Genomic DNA, 21,581 nt, shown 5'->3' with positions numbered 1-21,581 from the left:
AAGAACGGATAAGTAACCTGGAATATAAAAATAGTGGAAATAACTAACGCAGAGCAGAATAAAAAAAAAAAATGAAAACAACTGAGGACAGTCTCAGAGACCTCTGGGACAACATTAAATGCCCCAACATTCAAATTATAGGGGTCCCAGAAGAAGAAGAGAAAAAGAAAGGGACTGAGAAAATATTTGAAGAGATTATAGTTGAAAACTTCCCTATATGGGAAAGGAAATAGTTAATCAAGTCCAGGAAGTGCAGAGAGTCCCATACAGGATAATTCCAGGGGGAAACATGCTAAGACACATATTAATCAAACTATCAAAAATTAAATAAAAAGAAAAAACATTAAAAAGAGCAAGGGAAAAGCAACAAATAACATACAAAGGAATCCCTATAAGGATAACACCTGATCTATCAGCAGAAACTCTACAAGCCAGAAGGCACAGGCAGGACATATTCAAAGTGATGAAAGGGAAAAACCTACAACCAAGATTACTCTATCCAGCTAGAATATGATTCAGATTTGACGGAGAAATTAAAACCTTTACAGACAATCAAACACCAAGAGAATTCAGCACCATCAAACCAGCTTTACAACACATGCTAAAGGAACTTTTCTAAGCAGGAAACACAAAAGAAGGAAAAGATCTACAATAACAAACCCGAAACAATTAACAAAATGGTAACAGGAACACACATATCGATAACTAACTTAAATGTAAATGGATTAAATGCTCCAATCAAAAGACACAGACTGGCTGAATGGATACCAAAGAACACCCATATATAGGTTTTCTACAGAGACTCACTTAAGACCTAGCGACCCATACAGACTGAAAGTGAGGGGATGGATAAAGATATTCCATGCAAAAGGAAATCAAAAGAAAGCTGGAGTAGCAATTCTCATATCAGACAAAATAGACTTTAAAATAAAGACTATTACAAGAGACAAAGAAGGACACTACATAATAATTAAGGGATCAATCCAAGAAGATATAATAATTGTAAATATTTGTGCACCCAACATAGGAGCACCTCAATACATAAGGCAAATGTTAACAGCCATAAAAGGGGAAATCGACAGTAACACAATCATAATACGGGATTTTAACACCCCACTTTCACCAATGGACACATCAGCCAAAATGAAAATAAACAAGGAAACACAAGCTTTAAATGATACATTAAACAGATGGACTTAATTGATATTTTATAGGACATTCCAGCCAAAAACAACAGAATACATTGTCTTCTCAAGTGCTCATAGAACATTCTCCAGGATAGATCATATTGTGGGTCACAAATCAACACTTGGTAAATTTTAAAAAACTGAAATAGTATAAAGTATCATTTCTGACCACAACGCTATGAGACTAAATATCAATTACAGAAAAAAATCTGTAAAAACTAAAAACACACGGAGGCTAAACAATACACTACTAAATAACCAAGAGATCACTGAAGAAATCAAAGAGGAAATCAAAAAATACCTAGAAACAAATGACAATGAAAACACGATGACCCAAAACCTAGGGGAGGCAGCAAAATCAATTCTAAGAGGGAAGTTTATAGCAATACAATCCTACCTTAAGAAACAAGAAACACCTCAAATAAACAACGTAACTTTACACTTAAAGCAGTTAGAGAAAGAAGAACAATAAAACCCCAAAGTCAGCAGAAAGAAAGAAATCATAAAGATCAGAACAGAAATAAATGAAATAGAAAAGAAGGAGACGATCTCAAAGATCAATAAAACTAAAAGCTGGTTCTTTGAGAAGATAAACAAAATTGATAAAATATTAGCCAGACTCATCAACAAAAAAAGGGACAAGACTCAAATCAACAGAATTAGAAATGAAAAAGGAGAAGTAACAACTGACACTGCAGAAATACAAAGGATCATGAGAGATTACTACAAGCAACCATATGCGGATAATATGGACAACCTGGAAGAAATGGACAAATTCTTAGAAAAGCACAACCTTCCGAAACTGAACCAGGAATAAATAGAAAATGTGAACAGACCAAACACAAGCACTGAAATTGAAACTGTGATTAAAAATCTTCCAAAAAACAAAAGCCGAGGACTAGATGGCTTCACAGGCAAATTCTATCCAACACTTAGAGAAGAGCTAACACCTATCCTTCTCAAACTCTTCCAAAAAAGTACAGAGGAAGGAACACTCCCAAACTCATTCTATGACGCCACAATCACCCTGATACCAAAATCAGACAAAGATACTACAAAAAAAGAAAATTACAGACCAATATCACTGATGAACATAGATGCAAAAATCCTCAACAAAATACTAGCAAACAGAATCCAACAGCACATTAAAAGGATCATACACCATGATCAAGTGGGGTTTATTCCAGGAATGCAAGGATTCTTCAATATACGCAAATCAATCAACATGATAAATCATATTAACAAATTGAAGGAGAAGAACCATATGATCATCTCAATAGATGCAGAGAAAGCTATTGACAAAATTCAACACCCATTTATGATAAAACCCCTGCAGAAAGTAGGCAGAGAGGGAACTTTCCTCAACATAATGAAGGCCATATATGACAAACCCACAGTCTTCAATGGTGAATAACTGAAACCTTTTCCACTAAGATCAGGAACAAGACAAGGTTGCCCACTCTCACCACTCTTATTCAACATAGTTTTGGAAGTTCTAGTCACAGCAATCAGAGAAGAAAAAGAAATTAAAGGAATCCAAATCGGAAAAGAAGAAGTAAAGCTGTCGCTGTTTGCAGGTGACATGATACTCTACATAGAACATCCTAAAGATGCTACCAGAAAACTACTAGAGCTAATCAATGAATTTGGTAAAGTAGCAGGATACAAAATTAATGCACAGAAATCTCTTGCATTCCTATACACTAATGATGAAAAATCTGAAAGTGAAATCAAGAAAACACTTCCATTTACCATTGTAACAAAAAGAATAAAATATCTATGAATAAACCTACCTAAGGAGACAAAAGACCTGTATGCAGAAAACTATAAGACACTGATGAACGAAATTAAAGATGATACAAATAGATGGAGAGATATACCATGTTCTTGGATTGGAAGAATCAACATTGTGAAAATGACTCTACTACCCAAAGCAATCTATAGATTCAGTGCAATCCCTATCAAACTACCACTGGCATTTTTCACAGAACTAGAACAAAAAATATCACAATTTGTATGGAAACACAAAAGACCCCGAATAGCCAAAGCAATATTGAAAACAAAAAACGGAGCTGAAGGAATCAGGCTCCCTGACTTCAGACTATACTACAAACCTACAGTAAACAAGACAGTATGGTACTGGTACAAAAACAGAAATACAGCTCAATGGAACAGGATAGAAAGCCCAGAGAGAAACCCACGCACATATAGTCACCTTATCTTTGATAAAGGAGGCAAGAATATAGAGTGGAGAAAAGACAGCCTCTTCAATAAGTGGTGCTGGGAAAACTGGACAGATACATGTAAAAGTATGAAATTAGAACACTCCTGAACACCATACACAAAAATAAATTCAAAATGGATTAAAGACCTAAATGTAAGGCCAGACACTGTCAAACTCTTAGAGGAAAACATAGGCAGAACACTCTGTGACATAAATCCCAGCAAGATCCATTTTGACCCACCTCCTAGAGAAATGGAAATAAAAACAAACAAATGGGACCTAATGAAACATAAAAGCTTTTGCACAGCAAAGGAAAACATAAACAAGACCAAAAGACAACCCTCAGAATGGGAGAAAATATTTGTAAATGAAGCAACTGACAAAGGATTAATCTCTAAGATTTACAAGCAGCTCATGCAGCACAATAGCAAAAAAAACCAAACAACCCAATCCAAAAATGGGCAGAAGACCTAAATAGACATTTCTCCAAAGAAGATATACAGATTGCCAACAAACTCATGAAAGAATGCTCAACATCACTAATCATTAGAGAAATGCAAATCAAAACTACATTGAGGTATCACCTCACACCGGTCAGAATGGCCATCATGAAAAAATCTAGAAACAATAAATGCTGGAGAGGGTGTGGAGAAAAGGGAACACTCTTGCACTGTTGTTGGGAATGTAAATTGATACAGCCACTATGGAGAACAGTATGGAGATTCCATAAAAAACTATAAATAGAACTACCATACGACCCAGGCATCCCACTTCTGGGCATATACCCTGAGAAAACCATAATTCAAAAAGAGTCATGTACCAAAATGTTCATTGCAGCTCTGTTTACAATAGCCAGGACATGGAAGCAAACTAACTGTCCATCAACAGATGAATGGATAAAGATGTGGCACATATATACAATGGCATATTACTCAGCCATAAAAAGAAACGAAATTGAGTTATTTGTAGTGAGGTGGATGGACGTAGAGTCTGTCATACAGAGTGAAGTAAGTCAGAAGGAGAAAAACAAATACCATATGCTAACACATATATGTGGAATCTAAGGAAAAATAATGTCATGAAGAGCATAGGGGTAGGACGGGAATAAAGACATAGACCCACTAGAGCATGGACTTGAGGATATGGGGAGGGGGAACGGTAAGCTGGGACAAATTGAGAGAGTGGCATGGACATCTATACACTACCAAACGTAGGGTGGATAGCTAGTGGGAAGCGGCCGCATGGCACAGGGAGATCAGCTAGGTGGTTTGTGACCACCTAGAGGGGTGGGATAAGGAGGGTGGGAGGAAGGGAAACGCAAGAGGGAAGAGATATGGGAACATATGTATATGTATAACTGATTCACTTTGTTATAAAGCAGTAAGTAACACACCATTGTAAAGCAATTATACTCCCATAAAGATGTTAAAAAAATACTAGCAAACAGAATCCAAAAGCACATTAAAAGGATCATACATCATGATCAAGTGGGGTTTATCCCAGGAATGCAAGGATTCTTCAACATACTCAAATCAATCAATGTGATACACCTTGTTAACAAATTGAAGGAGAAAAACCATATGATCCTCTCAATACATGCAGAAAAATCTTTCAACAAAATTCAACACCCATTTATGATAAAAACCCTCCAGAAAGTCAGCACAGAGGGAACTTACCTCAACATAATAAAGGCCATGTATGACAAACCCACAGCCAACATTCTTCTCAATGGTGAAAAACTGAAACCATTTACTCTAAGATCAGAAACAAGACAAGTTTGTCCACTCTCACTGCTATTATTCAATATAGTTTTGGAAGTTTTAGCCACAGGAATAAGAGAAGAGAAACAAATAAAAGGAATCCAAATCGGAAAAGAAGAAGTAAAGCTGTCACTGTTTGCAGATGACATGATACTCTACATAGAGAATCCTAAAGATGCTACCAGAAAACTACTAGAGCTAATCAATGAATTTGGTAAAGTAGCAGGATACAAAATTAATGCACAGAAATCTCTGGCATTCCTATACACTAATGATGAAAAATCTGAAAGTGAAATTAAGAAAACACTCCCATTTACCATTGCAACGAAAAGAATAAAATATCTAGTAATAAACCTACCTAAGGAGACAAAAGACCTGTATGCAGAAAATTATAAGACAATTATGAAAGAAATTAATGATGATACAAATAGATGGAGAGATATACCATGTTCTTGGATTGGAAGAATCAACATTGTGAAAATGACTCTACTACCCAAAGCAATCTACAGATTCAATGCAATCCCTATCAAACTACCACTGGCATTTTTCACAGAGCTAGAACAAAAATTTCACAATTTGTATGGAAACACAAAAGACCCCGAATAGCCAAAGCAATCTTGTAAAGAAAAGTGGAGCTGGAGGAATCAGGCTCCCTGACTTCAGACTATACTACAAAGCTACAGTAATCAAAAGTATGGTACTGGCACAAAAAAAGAAATATAGATCAATGGAACAGGATAGAAACCCAATGATAAAGCCACACACATATGGTCACCTTATCTTTGATAAAGGAGGCAAGAATATACAGTGGAGAAAAGACAGCCTCTTCAGTAAGTAGTGCTGGCAAAACTGGGCAGGTCCATGTAAAAGTATGAAATTAGAACATTCCCTAAAACTGTACACAAAAATAAACTCAAAATGGATTAAAGACCTAAATGTAAGGCCAGACACTGTCAAACTCTTACAGGAAAACATAGGCAGAACACTCTATGACATAAATCACAGCAAGATCCATTTTGACCCACCTCCTAGAGAAATGGAAATAAAAACAAAAATAAACAAATGGGACCTAATGAAACATAAAAGCTTTTGCACAGCAAAGGAAAACATAAACAAGACCAAAAGACAACCCTCAGAATGGGAGAAAATATTTGCAAATGAAGCAACTGACAAAGGATTAATCTCCAAGATTTACAAGCAGCTCATGCAGCTCAATAACAAAAAAACAAACAACCCAATCCAAAAATGGGCAGAAGACCTAAACAGACATTTCTCCAAAGAAGATATACAGATTGCCAACAAACACATGAAAGAATGCTCAACATCACTAATCATTAGAGAAATGCAAATCAAAACTACATTGAGGTATCACCTCACACCGGTCAGAATGGCCATCATCAAAAAATCTGCAAACAATAAATGCTGGATAGGGTGTGGAGAAAAGGGAACCCTCTTGCACTGTTGGTGGGAATGTAAATTGATACAGCCACTATGGAGAACAGTATGGAGGGTCCTTAAAAAACTAAGAATAGAACTACCATATGACCCAGCAATCCCACTACTGGGTGTATACCTTGAGAAAACCATAATTCAAAAAGAGTCATGTACCAAAATGTTCATTGCAGCTCTGTTTACAATGGCCAGGACATGGAAGCAATGTAAGTGTCCATCATCAAATGAATGGATAAAGAAGATGTGGCACATATATACAATGGCATATTACTCAGCCATAAAAAGAAACGAAATTGAGATATTTGTAGTGAGGTGGATGGACGTAGAGTCTGTCATACAGAGTGAAGTAAGTCAGAAAGAGAAAGACAAATACCGTATGCTAACACATATATATGGAATCTAAAAACAAAAATGGTTCCGAAGAAACTAGTGGCAGGACAAGAATAAAGATGCAGACGTAGAGAATGGAGTTGAGGACACGGGGAGGGGGAAGGGTAAGCTGGGACGAAATGAGAGAGTGGCATGGACATATATACACTACCAAATGTAAAATAGATAGTTAGTGGGAAGCAGCTGCATAGCACAGGAGATTAGCTCAGTGCTTTGTGACCACCTAGAGGGGTGGGATAGGGAGGGTGGGAGGGAGATGCAAGAGGGGGGGATATAGGGATATATGTATACGTATAGCTGATTCAGTTTCTTATAAAGCAGAAACTAACACAACATTGTAAAGTAATTATACTCCAATAAAGATGTTAAAAAAAAAAGAATGGCTATCATCAAAAAGAACATAAGTAACAATGTTGGCAAGGATGTTGCACTATTGGTAGCAATGTAAATTAGTGCAGCCACTTTGGAAAACAGCATGAAGGTTTCTCTAAAAAGTAAAAACAGAACTACCATATGACCCAGCAATTCCAGTCCTGGGTACATATCCAAAAATAAAAAAACAAACACTAATTCAGAAAGACACACACACCACAATGTTCATAGTAGCAGTATTTATAATTGTCAAGATATGGAAGCAACTTAAGTGTCCATTAACAGATGAATGGATAAAGAAGATATGGCATATATATACAATGGAATACTACTCAGCCATAAAAAAGAATGAAATTTTGCCAGTTGCAGCAACATGGATGGACTTGGAGAGCATTATGCTAAGTGAAATAAGTCAAACAGAGAAATACAAATACCATATGATATCACTTACATGTGGAATCCAAAAAAATACAAGAAACTAATGACTATAACTAAAAAGAAGCAGACTCAGAGATATAGAGAACAAACTTAGTGGTTACCAGTGGGGAGAGGGAAGGGGGGAAAGGCAATACAGGGGTAGGAGATTAAAAAAGTTTTTTTCATGATGTACCAACTTTTTCTCTGTGAAAGACACCCCTAAGAGGGAAAAAAAAAACAAGCTACAGACTAGGAAAAACTATTTCTCAACCACATATCCTACAAAGGACTCATATCTGGAATATACAAAGACTTTTCAAAACTTAACAGCTAATCCAATTAGAAAATGGGAAAAGATATGAAGAGACACTTCACCAAATTGAATGTACACATGGCAAATAAGCATATGAAAAGTTGTTCAACACCACCACTCATTAGGGAAATGCCAGTAAAGGTGGCAAAGAGATATCATTACACACCTCTGCTGTACTAGTGACAGTATGAAAAGCTGGCAAAGATATGGAAAAACTTAATCTTTTACACATTATTGGTAGAAATATAAAATCGTACAGCCACACTGGAAAACAATGTGTCAGTTTCTTAGAAAATTAAGCATACATATAAGACCCAGCATATGGCAATTATCCTAGAGAAAGGAAAACTTATGTTCACACAACTATCTGTACACAAATGTTCATATCAGATTCATTTATAATAGTTAAAAACTAGAAACAATCAAAATGTACTGCAATAAGTGAATGATTTATAGAAACTTAAGGACATCCATGCAATGGAATACCACTCAGCAATAAAAAGGACAAACTATTGATACATGCAGCAATTTGGATGAAACTCAAAGGCAATTCATTGACTGAAAAGAGCCAATTTCAAAAGATCACATATTGTATGATTCCATTTATATAAAATTCTTGAAATGATGAAATTATGGAGACGGAAAAGGGATTAGAAGTTGCCTGAGGTTAGGAATGATGGGGGTGACAGTGGTGGTTGTGACTATAAAGGGGAGCACAAGGGAGACTTTTGTGATGATGGAACAGTTTTGTATCTTGATTGTGGTGGCCGATTAGATGGATCTACACATGTGATAAAATGGCACAGAATTATATACATACATTATACCAATGTCAATTTCCTTGTAGGATACTGTGTTATAGTTACATAAGATATAACCATTGGAGGAAACTGGGACTGTAAGAATACATGACATTTTTGTACTATCTTTTCAATTTCTGTGAATATATAATTATTTAAAAATTTAAAAAATTTTGGGCTTCCCTGGTGGTGCAGTGGTTGAGAGTCCGCCTGCCGATGCAGCGGACATGGGTTCGTGCCCCAGTCCAGGAAGATCCCACATGCCACGGAGCAGCTAGGCCCATGAGCCATGGCCACTGAGCCTGCATGTCCGGAGCCTGTGCTCCGCAACAGGAGAGGCCACAACAGTGAGAGGCCCGCGTACCGCAAAAAATAAATTAATAAATAAATAAATTTAAAATCACTGGTTATCTTGTCACTGTTATTCATTTCATTTCATTATTATTACTGAAAATAATTTTGCTGTTTGGAAGACCTGGAGCAATAAAAATGATCCGTTCTAGAGTGTCAAATGTTCTAGGTATGCCACTGAATATACCTAAAAGAAATGAATGTGCTTGTCTACCAGAAGACATGTACAAGAATGTCCACAGCAGCTTTATTTATAAGAATAAACTGGAAATGACTGAAATGCCTATAACCTGGAAGATGAATAAATTGTGGTATATTCACACAATGGAATACTAAAAGGAAGAGGAAGGGAAAGGAGAGGAAGAGGAAAAATTTCATCTCACTTTATGTATACATTAAAGCCTCAATTATATTTTCAGTAATGGGGCCTGATTTAGCATCCTTGATCAAAATTTAACACTGCCCTTTCACCGTTATAATGAATTAAAACTATATTTGCTGCTCTGTATTAAAGAGTTGGTGGTATTACATTAAAAACACTGAAAACAGTTGGATTTCAAATGAATTATGATAGTCTCCTTTATCCACCATTTCATTTTCTACAGTTTCTATTACCCACAGTCAACTGTGGTCTGAAAACATTAAATGGAAAACTCCAGAAATAAACAATTCATAAGTTTTTCAACTGCACTCTGTTCTAAGTACTGTAATGAAATTTTGCACCCACTTGGGATCTCCAACCGTCAACATTTTCTGCTCCTGACATCAACCATCAACATCGTCATTGATCAATGATCCAGGATCACCCGAAGCAGGTGATCCTGCTTCTGACGTGTGGTCAGAAGGCCAGTAGCCTAATGCTACATCACAACGTCTACATCATTCACTTCACTTCATCTTACTTATCACATAGACATTTTATCATCTCACATCATCACGAGAAGAAGGGTGAGTACAGTACAATAAGATATTTTGAGATAGAGAGATAGACCACATTCATGAATTTTATTACAGTATATTGTTATAACTGTTCCATTTCATTATTGTTGTTAATCCCTGACTGTGCCTAATTTATAAATTAAATTTTATCATAGGTCTGTATGTATTGGAAAAAACATAGTATATACAGAATTTGGTACTCACCCCAGTTTCAGACATTTACTGGGGATGGATAAGGGGGGGCTACTGTATATTGTTGCAGGATATAACTGTTTCTTCAAAAATTCTAATAATTCATCTAACTAGCAAGTTATACAACTTGAAGTTGTATACTTAGTTATATAAGATCTCTCTATGAAATCTGTAAAAATTGTTACCAAATTAATACGTATTTTAAGAGCACAAACCACTTATGAAACTTCATTTTTATTACTGTGTCAAAAAACATTTACTAGAGAGTGGAAAATATATTAATGGTTCATTGAAATTCACTTCCCAGTGTCCCCTTTGCCCCTTACAGCATCTTCTCCTCTAGCAGCCAGTAGGGAGAATCCAGATCCTGCCAAAGACAGGATGTGAGGCTATGCTTTACATACACTCGAGAGAACAAGAAGTGTAGAGCAGGTGCATCCATAGAAAAGGTCTGAGAAAGGTCTCAGAATCCCTTGCTGGGCTAATTGGTGATGGTATTTCTTTCCTGAGGCCAGCTAGTAAAAACTGGAGGGGGTAAATACTTCTTTAAATGCAAAGACAGCAACACAAGGCTTCGAAGCTTACAAAAAATCAAGGAAACAGACACCAACAAAGGAACACGATGATTTTCTAATAACCAATCCTAAAGAAATAAAGCTCTACAAATTACCTGATGAAGAATTCCAAACAATTGTTTTAAGGAAGGTTGGTAAACTACCAGAGAACACAGATAGACAATGCAACAAAATCAGGAAAACAACACAGGAACAAAATGAGAAATTCAACAGAGATAGAAATCATCAAAAAGAACCAAACAGAAATTCCGGAGCTGAAGAATACAATGAATGAAATGAAAAACCCAAGAGACAGCATCAACATCAGGCGTGAACAAACAAAACAAAGGAAAAAAATCTGAGAACTCAAAGACAGGTAATTTGAAATCATCTAGTCAGCGTGTCTGAATGTATAAAAAACAATATCCAACAATATGCTGCTTACAAGAGACTTGCTTCGGCTTTAAGGATACACATATCTTTAAAGTGAAGGGATGGAAAAAGATATTTCATGCAAGTAGAAACCAAAAGAGAGCAGAGGTAGCTACACTTATGTTAGATAAAATACACTTTAACTCAAAAGCTGTAATAAGAGAGAAAGAAAGTCATTATATAATGATAAAAGGAGCAATTCATCAAGAGGATATAACAATTATAAATATAGATTCATCCCTTGGTATCCGCAGGGGATTTGTTTGAGGACCTGCTACAGATACCAAAACCCACAGATGCTCAAGTCCTGTAGTCAGCCCTCCACATCCCTGGTTCCACATCTGCGAATTCAACTAATCCCAGATCATGTAGTACTGCATTTATTGAAAAAACCACATTTAAGTGGACCTGCAGAGTTCATATCTGTGTTGTTCAAGGGGTCAGCTATATATGCACCCAACATGAGAGCACTCAAATATGTTAAGCAAATATTAACAGATATCAAAGTAGAAACAGACAGCGGTGCAGTAATAGTAGGGAACTTCAATACTCCACTTTCAACAGTGCATAGATCATCCAGACAGAAAATCAGTAAGGAAACACTGGATTGAACCATACTTCAGATCAAATGCACCTAACAGACATACACAGAACATTCCATCTAATAGCAGCAGAATATACATTCTTCTCAGGTACACATGGAACATTCTCCAGGATAGATCACATGCTAGGTCACAAAAAAGTCTTAACAGATTTAAAAAGATTAAAATCATATAAGTATCTTTTCTGACCACAATGGCATAAAACTAGAAACCAAACACCAGAAGAAAGCTGGAAAATTAACAAATATGTGGAAATTAAACTCACACTCCTGAATAACCAATGGGTCAAAGAAGAAATGAAAAGGGAAATCAAAAAATATCTTAAATGAAAACAGAAATACAACATACCCAAACTTATGGGATGCAACAAAAGCAGCTTTAAGAGGGAAGTTTATAGCAATAAACACCTATATTAAGAGAAAAGAACGATCTCAAATAAACAACCTGACTTTAAACCTCAAGGAACCATAAAAAGAACAAACTAAGCCCAAAGTAAGCAGAAGGAAGAAAATAACAAAGATCAGGGCAGAAATAAATGAAGTAGAGACTAGAAAAATGATAAAACATATCAATGAAACTAAAGCTAGTTTTTTGAAAAGATAAACAAAATTGACAATCTTTAGCTGGACTAGCTAAGGAAAAAAGAGAAGATTTGAATAAATAAAATCAGAAATGAAAGAGGAAACATTACAACTGACACTGCAGTAATACAAGGGATCATGAGAGACTATTATGAACAATTATATGCAAACAAATTAGATAATCTAAAAAATGGATAAATTCCTAGACACATATAAACTACCAAGGCTGAATCATGACAAAATAGAAAATCTGAAAAGACCAATAATGAGTAAGGAGATTGAACCAGTAATCAAAAATCTACCAATAGGGCTTCCCTGGTGGCGCAGTGGCTGGGAGTCCGCCTGCCGATGTGGCGGACGCAGGTTCGTGCCCCGGTCCAGGAGGATCCCACTTGCTGTGGAGCAGCTGGGCCCGTGAGCCATGGCCGCTGAGCCTGCACGTCTGGAGCCTGTGCTCCGCGGCGGGGGAGGCCACAGCGGTGAGAGGCCCGCGTACTGCAAAAAAAAAAAAATCTACCAATAAAGAAAAGTCCAGGACCAGATGCTTTCACTGGTGAGTTCTACCAGATATTTAAAGAAGAATTAATACCCATCATTCTCAAATCCTCCAAAAAAATTGAAGAAGAGAAAACACTTCCAATATCCCTGAATAACACAGATGCAAAAATCCTCAATATAATACTAGCATGGCAAATTTAACAGCACATTAAAAGAAGCAGATACCATGATCAAGTGGAATTTATCCTTGGGATGCAAGGATGGTTCAACATATGCAAATCAATAAATGTGATATACCACATTAACAGAATGAAGGATAAAAATTATATGATCATCTTAATACAGAAAAAGGTTTGACAAATTCATGATAAAAAAAAAACTCTCAACAAATTACTTATAGAAGGAATGTAGCTCAACACAATAAAGGCCATATATAACAAGTGCACAGCTAACATCATGCTCAAAAGTAGAAAACTGAAGGCTTTTCCTCTAAAATCAGGGATAAGACAAGGGTGCCCACTCTTGCCACTTGTATTCAACATAGTACTGGAAATCCTAATCAGAGCAATTAGGCAAGAAAAAGAAATGAAAGACATCCAAAATGAAAAGGAAGAAGTAAAATTATCTGTTTGCAGATGACATGATCTTGCATATAGAAAACCCTAAAGACTCCATCAAAAACTGTTAGAACTAATCAATGAATTCAGTAAAGCTATAAGATTTGAAATCAATAAACAAAATCAGTTGCATTTTTTACACTAATAATGAACGATCTGAAAGAGAAATTAAGAAAACAATCCCTTTTGCAACAGCTTCAAAAGCAATAAAATACGAAAGAATAAATTTAACCAAGGAGGTTAAAGATCTGTACACTGAAAATTATGAGACACTGATGAAAGAAATTGAAGACTCAAATAAATGGAAAGATATCCTTTGCCCTTGGGTTGGAAGAATTAATATTTTTAACATGTCCATACTGGGGCTTCCCTGGTGGTGCAGTGGTTAAGAATCCACCTGCCAATGCAGGAGACACGGGTTCGAGCCCTGGTCTGGGAAGATCCCACATGCCGCGGAGCAATTAAGCCCATGAGCCACAATTACTGAAGCCCGTCCACCTTAGAGCCTGTGCTCCACAACAAGAGAAGCCACCACAATGAGAAGCCTGTGCACCACAATGAAGAGTAGCCCCCGCTTGCCGCAACTAGAGAAAGCCCGCACGCAGCAACAAAGACCCAACACAGCCAAAAATAAATAAACAAAATAAAATTAATTAATTAATTTAAAAAAATGTCCATACTACGCAAAGTGATCTACCGGTTCAATGCAATCCTTATCCAAATTCGAATGGCATTTTCACAGAAACATAAAAAGAAAAATCCCAAAATTCCAACTGAATTACAAAAGACCATGAATAGCCAAAGCAATCTTGAGAAAGAAGAACAAAGCTGGAAGCATCACATACTTGATTTCCATCTATATTACAAAGCTATCATAATCAAAACAGTATGGTAGCTGCATAAATACAGTTGCATAAACCAGTGGAACAGAATAGAGGGCCCAGAAATAAATCCAGGCATATATGGTCAACCAATCTTTTACAAGGAGACCAAGAACACACAATGACGAAAGGATAGTCTCTTCAATAAACAGTCTTGGTAAAACTGGATATCTACATGCAAAAGAATGAAATTGCATCCCTATATACACCATTCAAAAAAATTAACTCAAGGGCTTCCCTGGTGGCACAGTGGTTGAGAGTCCGCCTGCCGATGCAGGGGACACGGGTTCGTGCCCCGGTCCAGGAAGATCCCACATGCCGCAGAGCGGCTAGGCCCGTGAGCCATGGCTGCTGAGCCTGCACGTCTGGAGCCTGTGCTCTGCAACGGGAGAGGCCACAACAGTGAGAGGCTCGCGTACCACAAAAAAAAAAAAAAAAAAAACTAAGTCAAAATGGATTAAAAATTTAAACATAAGACCTGAAACCCATAGAAGAAAACATAGAGAAAAAGCTCCTTGACATTCGTCTTGACAATGATTTTTCGGATATGACACTAAAAGCAAAGGCAACAAAATGAAAAATAAACCAGTAGGACTATATCCAATTAAAAAGCTTCTGCACAGCAATGGAAACAATCAACAAAATAAAAAGGCAACCTACAGAATGGAAGAGAATATTTTCAAACCATATATCTGTTAAAGGGTTAATATCTAAAATACATAAGAAACTCATTTAACTCAATAGCAAAAAAAAAAAAAAAAACCACCAAATAATCTGACTAAAAAAATGAGCAAAAGTCCTGAATAGACATTTTTCCAAGAAGACATACAAATAGCCAACAAGTATGTGAAAACATCACTAATCACCAGAAAAATGCAAATCAGAACCACAATGAGATATCACCTCACACCTGTTCAGATGGCTATTATAAAAAAGACAAGAGGTGACAAGTGTCAGCAAGGATGTAGAGAAAACGACACCTTTGTACACTGTTGGTGGGAATATAAATTGGTATCGCCGTTCTGAAAAACAGTATGGAGATCCCTCAAAAAATTAAAACCAGAACTACCATATGGAAACAAACTAAGTGTCCATTGATGTATGAATGGATAAAGAAAGTATGAAATGGAATATTATTCAGCATAAAAAAGAAAATTCTGCCATTTGAGACAACATGGATGAACCTGGAGGATATAATACTAAGTGAAATAAGCCAGACAGAGAAAGACAAGTACTGTATGATCTCACTAAATGTGGAGTCTAAGAAAAAAAAGTTGAATATATAGAAACAGAGAGTAGAATGCTGGTTCTCAGGGGTTATAAGGTGGGAGAAATCTGAACATATTGGTCAAAGAATATAAATTTTCAGTTATAAGATGAATGAATAAGTTTTGGGGATCTAATATACAGTATGGTGACTACAGGCAATAATACTGTATTATATATTTGAAATATGCTAAGAGAGTGAATCTTACGCATTCTCACCACAAAACAAACAAAACTCCTCAGTATCTGCATTATGCGATGATGTATATATAATTAACAAGACTTAAAGGTACAACTACTGTGTATACCCTCTTAAGGCTACACTTTACTGTAGTTAGCTTTCCTAAATAATTTTTAATATACCAACTTCAGATTCTGTGTGTGTTTTTCTGATATCATTACCTGAATTGCTGGTCTAGCTTTTCAGCCACAAAATCCTGTCTCTCTTTTTCTTTCTTCTCTCTTAATAATCTGATTTTATCTCTCATTCTATCTTTTTTCTCCTCAATTGTTTCTTCTTTCAATTGCATTTCAATAAAATATTCATTTTCTTCTGATGCTAAAAGTTCACGTAACCTAAGTTCACAAAACAAAATGACAAGAGAAAAGGAAATTAAAACTATCATGCCACATTTCACTAACTGATTTTTATTTTGTTAAATCTGATTTCAGAAGTACACGTTCAGTCATAAATTTTGTAAGAAGGAAAGATCGTTACAGTATTCCATAAAATAAGACTAGTTGCCATTTAAAGCAATAAAGATACTAATCTATGCCATGTTTTATTTGATCACATACAGATGAGATATGTAATGTATATCTTCAACAAAAAAGCAAAATGAGCAGATTTTAATTAAAAATAAAGAAATCTGAAACAATATGTTCTTTTGCTTTCTATCAAACATAGGTTATCACAAGTGAAAATAGAAACAAGCAATAGCTATTGGTTTGGTAGGAATAGGCATAGCTCAGCCATGATCCTTACTGTAAAAATTCACTTGATTTTTGATTGATCAATCTCAAACTGTGGTTTTAGGAATGTTTCAGAGTCTGGATCAGCTGGTTTACGAGCCTTACTTATTTCGTCTTTCTTCAGTATTGATGATAAACCCTTGCATGGCATCCTTGACTCTTGCTTTCACAAGACTGTCCACAAACTTGCGGTCATTGTGCTGGTCCCACTCAACTTTCAAGCGATCCCGCTCGTTTGACTTAATGGAAGCCAAAATAGCATGATGCTTCTGATGGCTGCGTCGGATTCTTTCCAGATGATGTTCAGCCCCTTGGCCTTTGGGAGGCTTGGCTCTCTGAAAACAAATAGCAACTATCACTTATGATAGACCCAAAATCAATTGCATATTTTCAATTAATCATGACCTCCACCAATACTCATATTAATCAAAACTTGGTATATAAAACTAATACATCCTGCTACAACTGCAAAAAACTTAGGTGCCTAAGATGTAACTTGTTTGATTCTTTGAACCTATACCTAAGATGTCATCAAATCAGTCTCAAATATTTCTCAAATGCCATTTGAGTAAAAGTTCATGGAATTATAAAGTTAAAAATTTGAACAGGGCTCCAGAGATTATCTAGTCAATAGATAATTGACTAGATAATCTCTGGATTATCTAGATAAGTTATAACTTAACAATAGATAAGTTATTTGCTCAAAGTGCTTTAAATAGTTAGGGCAGGCCTGGATAGAACAAGAATTAGAGGTCTTCTAATTCCTGACCTTGATCTTGCCACCAACTACCCCACATTGTTTCTCAGGGGTGGACAACATAGTTACCAACATAAAAATTCTTTCAATTAAGAGACTACTATCTAAGTATAAGGATATATCAATATATAACAAGTTGTGACAATGAAAAACCCTTTACTAAGAGGGAAGCAAGGAAGATAGAAAGGGAGGGAGGGAAAGAAGGAAAAGAAAAGGGGGAAAAAAAAAAAAACCCTAGTGGTAGAACTTTTTTCCTATTTCTATTGTGCCCAGAAGTTTAATGTAAGAGCTGTGCTCCTGACATTTTGGGGTAAATTGAATTTCTGTAAATATGTTCATTTTATACAAACTTCCACCAGAAAGTTGGAAATGCATATATCATTGTGAATACATATTGACACATTTAATAAAATCATATGGACTATATCTTTTTCATTTCTGTATTCCTAGCAATGAACATGCCTACCAGCATCAGGTTCTCAATATGAATTGGAAAGATGAATGAATGAAACAATGTTTATGGGTGGGCTTGATGTGATTCCTGCTCCTCCTGGGCCACCATGAAATCCATGGTCTTGAGCTTTGTATTTTCAGCCAGTTTTATCAAATCATCCTTAGGTGAGTAGTGAGACTCTGGTGTGCTGATTCACAGTAACAAAACTTTTTTTTTTTTGCGGTACGCGGGCCTCTCACTGTTGTGGCCTCTCCCGCTGCGGAGCACAGGCTCCGGACACGCAGGCTCAGTGGCCATGGCTCACGGGCCCAGCCGCTCCGCGGCATGTGGGATCTTCCCGGACCGGGGCACAAACCCGTGTCCCCTGCATCGGCAGGCAGACTCTCAACCACTGCGCCACCAGGGAAGCCCAGTAACAAAACTTTTAACTCATGTGGCAGAGTCAATCTGATCATTTACACTTAGAATTGGGACTTGGTAAGGGAATCTCCTAGGGAAAGAAAATAAACATTTAAAGATAGCTTCATGAAAAGATTCAGGGCTCAGGGTGTATATATATTATATATATATATATATATATTTTATATATATATATATATATATACACACACACACACCTAGATTAGTTGAACAAGATAATACAAAACTGAGGTAGGTTGGAGACAAAGGATGATGTTGAGGGTTACATCATGGGAAGTAGCTAATTCATATCCAAATTATTTAGAGCCTAGATTTAGTTAACAAACTACTGTTCTCTAATACATAAAACATTTTATGAACGTGGATTCAGTGACAACAAAGCAGAGCTGGGTCAAGACTGCACCCTGGGCAGGATATACATAGGAACTCATGCTCCCAGTAGACAAATGGGCTGAGAACAGGAACCAAGCACCAAGGTCATAAGGAATCAATTGTCAAATTGTCAGGGCAAGAACCAGGTTCTGAGGTACATTTTGACTGAAGAGGGGGATGGGGGTGGAGGGTGGTGAGAAACAGCCTGAGCAGTAGCTGGGGATTAGGAAGCACTTTAAGGCTTGGGCATCCTGTGTAGGACTTTGTGATCAGGAAGGACCTTATCTCTGGATGAACAGGTATGATCTGGAGTTCTCGAACAACGAGGTGGTGCCAATCCATGCAGAGTCTTAGCATTATGTAATCAAAACCTGTCCTGTTTAACAGAAATATAATATAAACCAGATATGTAATTTAATAACATTTTCTAGTAGCTGTATTTTAAAAAGTAAAAAGAAACAGGGGAAATTAATTTTAATAATATATTTTTATTTAACCAATATATCCAAAATATTATCATTTCAACATGTGACTCTACGCATAGTTCAAGTGCTCAAAAGCCATTTGTGGCTAGTGCCCACCATAATGGACACTGCAACTCTTAAACCATGCTAAATTCAGAACAAAGGGTTTAATAACTACTCTGTACTTTCAAGGTCACTGAACGCTTTTGTTACTGCAACATCTCAAATTAGTTTCTACTATTACAGTTTACAGTTTAATGTCTTAAAGAATGATGTCTTACAGCCTAGGTTTGATCCTGGCCTCTACTGATTACTAATTGTGTGATCTTGAGCAAGTTACTTAATCTTTTTAAGTCTCAGTTTTCTCACCTGTCAAAATGAGCAAAATAAATGTCCTCCTAAAAAACTATTTCAAGAAGTAAATAACTGGGTTCCTAGGAGGCACTCACCAAATAGCCGCTCCTTTTGCTTCTCCATTACTTCAGACATTTCATCTTTCACCAACTTCTCCTGGAGGAATTGTTTAGCATCCAAGTCTCATCTCTGGTGGCTTTAATTCTTCTCCCACCACAACTCTGCAACCTCTAACATCCACACTTCTTATCACACTCTGACACCTGAGATACACCAGCTCTGACCTCTTCCTTTTCCTCTTTATTCTTCTATAAGCTTAAAGTATTCAATAGGCCTCCTTCTCCAGTTTGGTGGTAATTTGGTGGAACAGAAATCCTTATTGGTTCCCAACACAAGTAATATCACCTGACCAATGGCCCAGCCCGAGCTCAGTGTTCGCGTACAGAACCCAAAGTACATCAATTTCTGTCCCTCATAAAGTCTGTCTATAATGATCACCTTGAACCGTACAGACTGTAAAAGACTCCACTCTACTGATTTCCAAACCCAGATCCAACAGTCCCTGGACCTAAAAAAGAGGGGGCATTGAGAACTGCTATGCGCACTATGGACCATAATAAAACTGCACCCTTCATTATCCCTGATATTTCTTCCACAATGTTCCAACACAGACAGTATAGCACATCATTACATACTGTGTTAACCTTTGATGGTTTTGTGCATGAGCAAGTTGTTTCTGCAGTTAGATGATAAGCAACGTGAAGGCAGGGATCAGACTTCTAAAGAAGGGTAAACCTCCCAGGGTCACTGTATTCACCCCTGTATTTTCCACAGAGCTGTGCACACAGCAGGGGCTCAAGTAATACCTCTATAATTGCCTGCCTACACGTGGTTTTCTAGCCTGTAGAAACCAGTGTGTAGAAACAAAGGTGCATGGACCAAGCGTCTGGGGTTCTGAGCAGGATCTGCAGCACGCAGCATTCCCCTGGCCTCCTACCACCTCCCCTGCCTTAAAGGCAACCAACCTCCTATTCCCAGGCCTGCAGGGACGCTTCTGTTATGGTTGAGTCAGCAGAGAAAGGGCTCTATAACCACTCACAACCCCTCACAGCCCAATACTCCTTCAACACACGATTTTCCTAGGCGTGTAGAACTAGCCCAAGACCGTACAGCTGCATCACTGCCAGTCCAGACCCCAGATTTCCTGCCGCCTGACCCAGCACCGTTTCCTTGACACACCCTCCGCATTGCAAAGGGACGACCTCTTTCAGCAGTCTTGGAAGACTGAAAACTCTCAAGATCTAAAGTGGTGTTTCTCCAAATACAGAAAGTAAATATTATATGACGCGGGGGGTTGGGGGGTAGGGAGGGACGGAGTACGAGAGCTAGGCAAGAGACCTTATCCTTCCCTCTTTCAAAATGCAAGCTGCTGCATCAAGCACCTGCTTCCCTCGAGAGAGCCCCTGCTGGGGGCCAGGGTGGGCTGCGCTGAGTTGGGGGAAACGCAGAAAGCGGTAGGGTCCCGCACACACATCCCGTGCTTACCACGATCACCACTTTGGGAGTGGGGCCCTTAACCTCCCGCTGTACGATGCCAAATCGCTGGCTGTACATTTTCGAGTCCCCTCGGGTTCGGGGCGACGCCCGCCGCGGTTACCCAACCACAGCGACCTGAGGGACCAGATTCCGCGACGCAGAGGTCCGGTTGCCATGGTGCGCCTCGCGGGGATCAGGGCAGGTGAGGGGGGCGGAAGTTGGTCCCGTCACCATGGTGACCATAGACTCCAGCACTCACGACTTCCTCTGGGAGTGGAAAAGCTGAGTCTGCGCAGTCCTCTCCCCGCCCTCCGCCAGGCCTCCCGCCGACCTCACTCCCTTCTTCCAGGGTTCATCAAATAGCAGAAAAAGAGCCTCCTTAACCCGAAGTTTAGTCGAAGATCTAACTACATTCCAATTGACT

General features: G+C 37.7%; 1 protein-coding gene across 1 annotated transcript in view; it reads right to left on the bottom strand.

The window, feature by feature from the left end:
• The window catches only part of CFAP53 (cilia and flagella associated protein 53), a 70,714-nt gene extending 49,153 nt beyond the window's left edge, over positions 1-21,561 (bottom strand). Inside the window, exons 1-3 of the mRNA XM_004266087.4 lie at positions 21,167-21,561; positions 16,906-17,135; positions 16,231-16,404 (exon numbers count right to left, since the gene is read on the bottom strand). Coding sequence (XP_004266135.3) covers positions 16,231-16,404; positions 16,906-17,135; positions 21,167-21,235 — 473 coding nt within the window. The 5' untranslated portion in view covers positions 21,236-21,561. The remainder of the gene's footprint in view (positions 1-16,230; positions 16,405-16,905; positions 17,136-21,166) is intronic.
• Between the last annotated feature and the right edge of the window lie 20 nt (positions 21,562-21,581).

This window comes from Orcinus orca, chromosome 15 (assembly GCF_937001465.1).
Source record: "Orcinus orca chromosome 15, mOrcOrc1.1, whole genome shotgun sequence".
Lineage (NCBI taxonomy): Eukaryota > Metazoa > Chordata > Mammalia > Artiodactyla > Delphinidae > Orcinus > Orcinus orca.
Note: the sequence above shows the minus strand (reverse complement) of the source record. Positions and strands in the feature narration are given on the sequence as shown.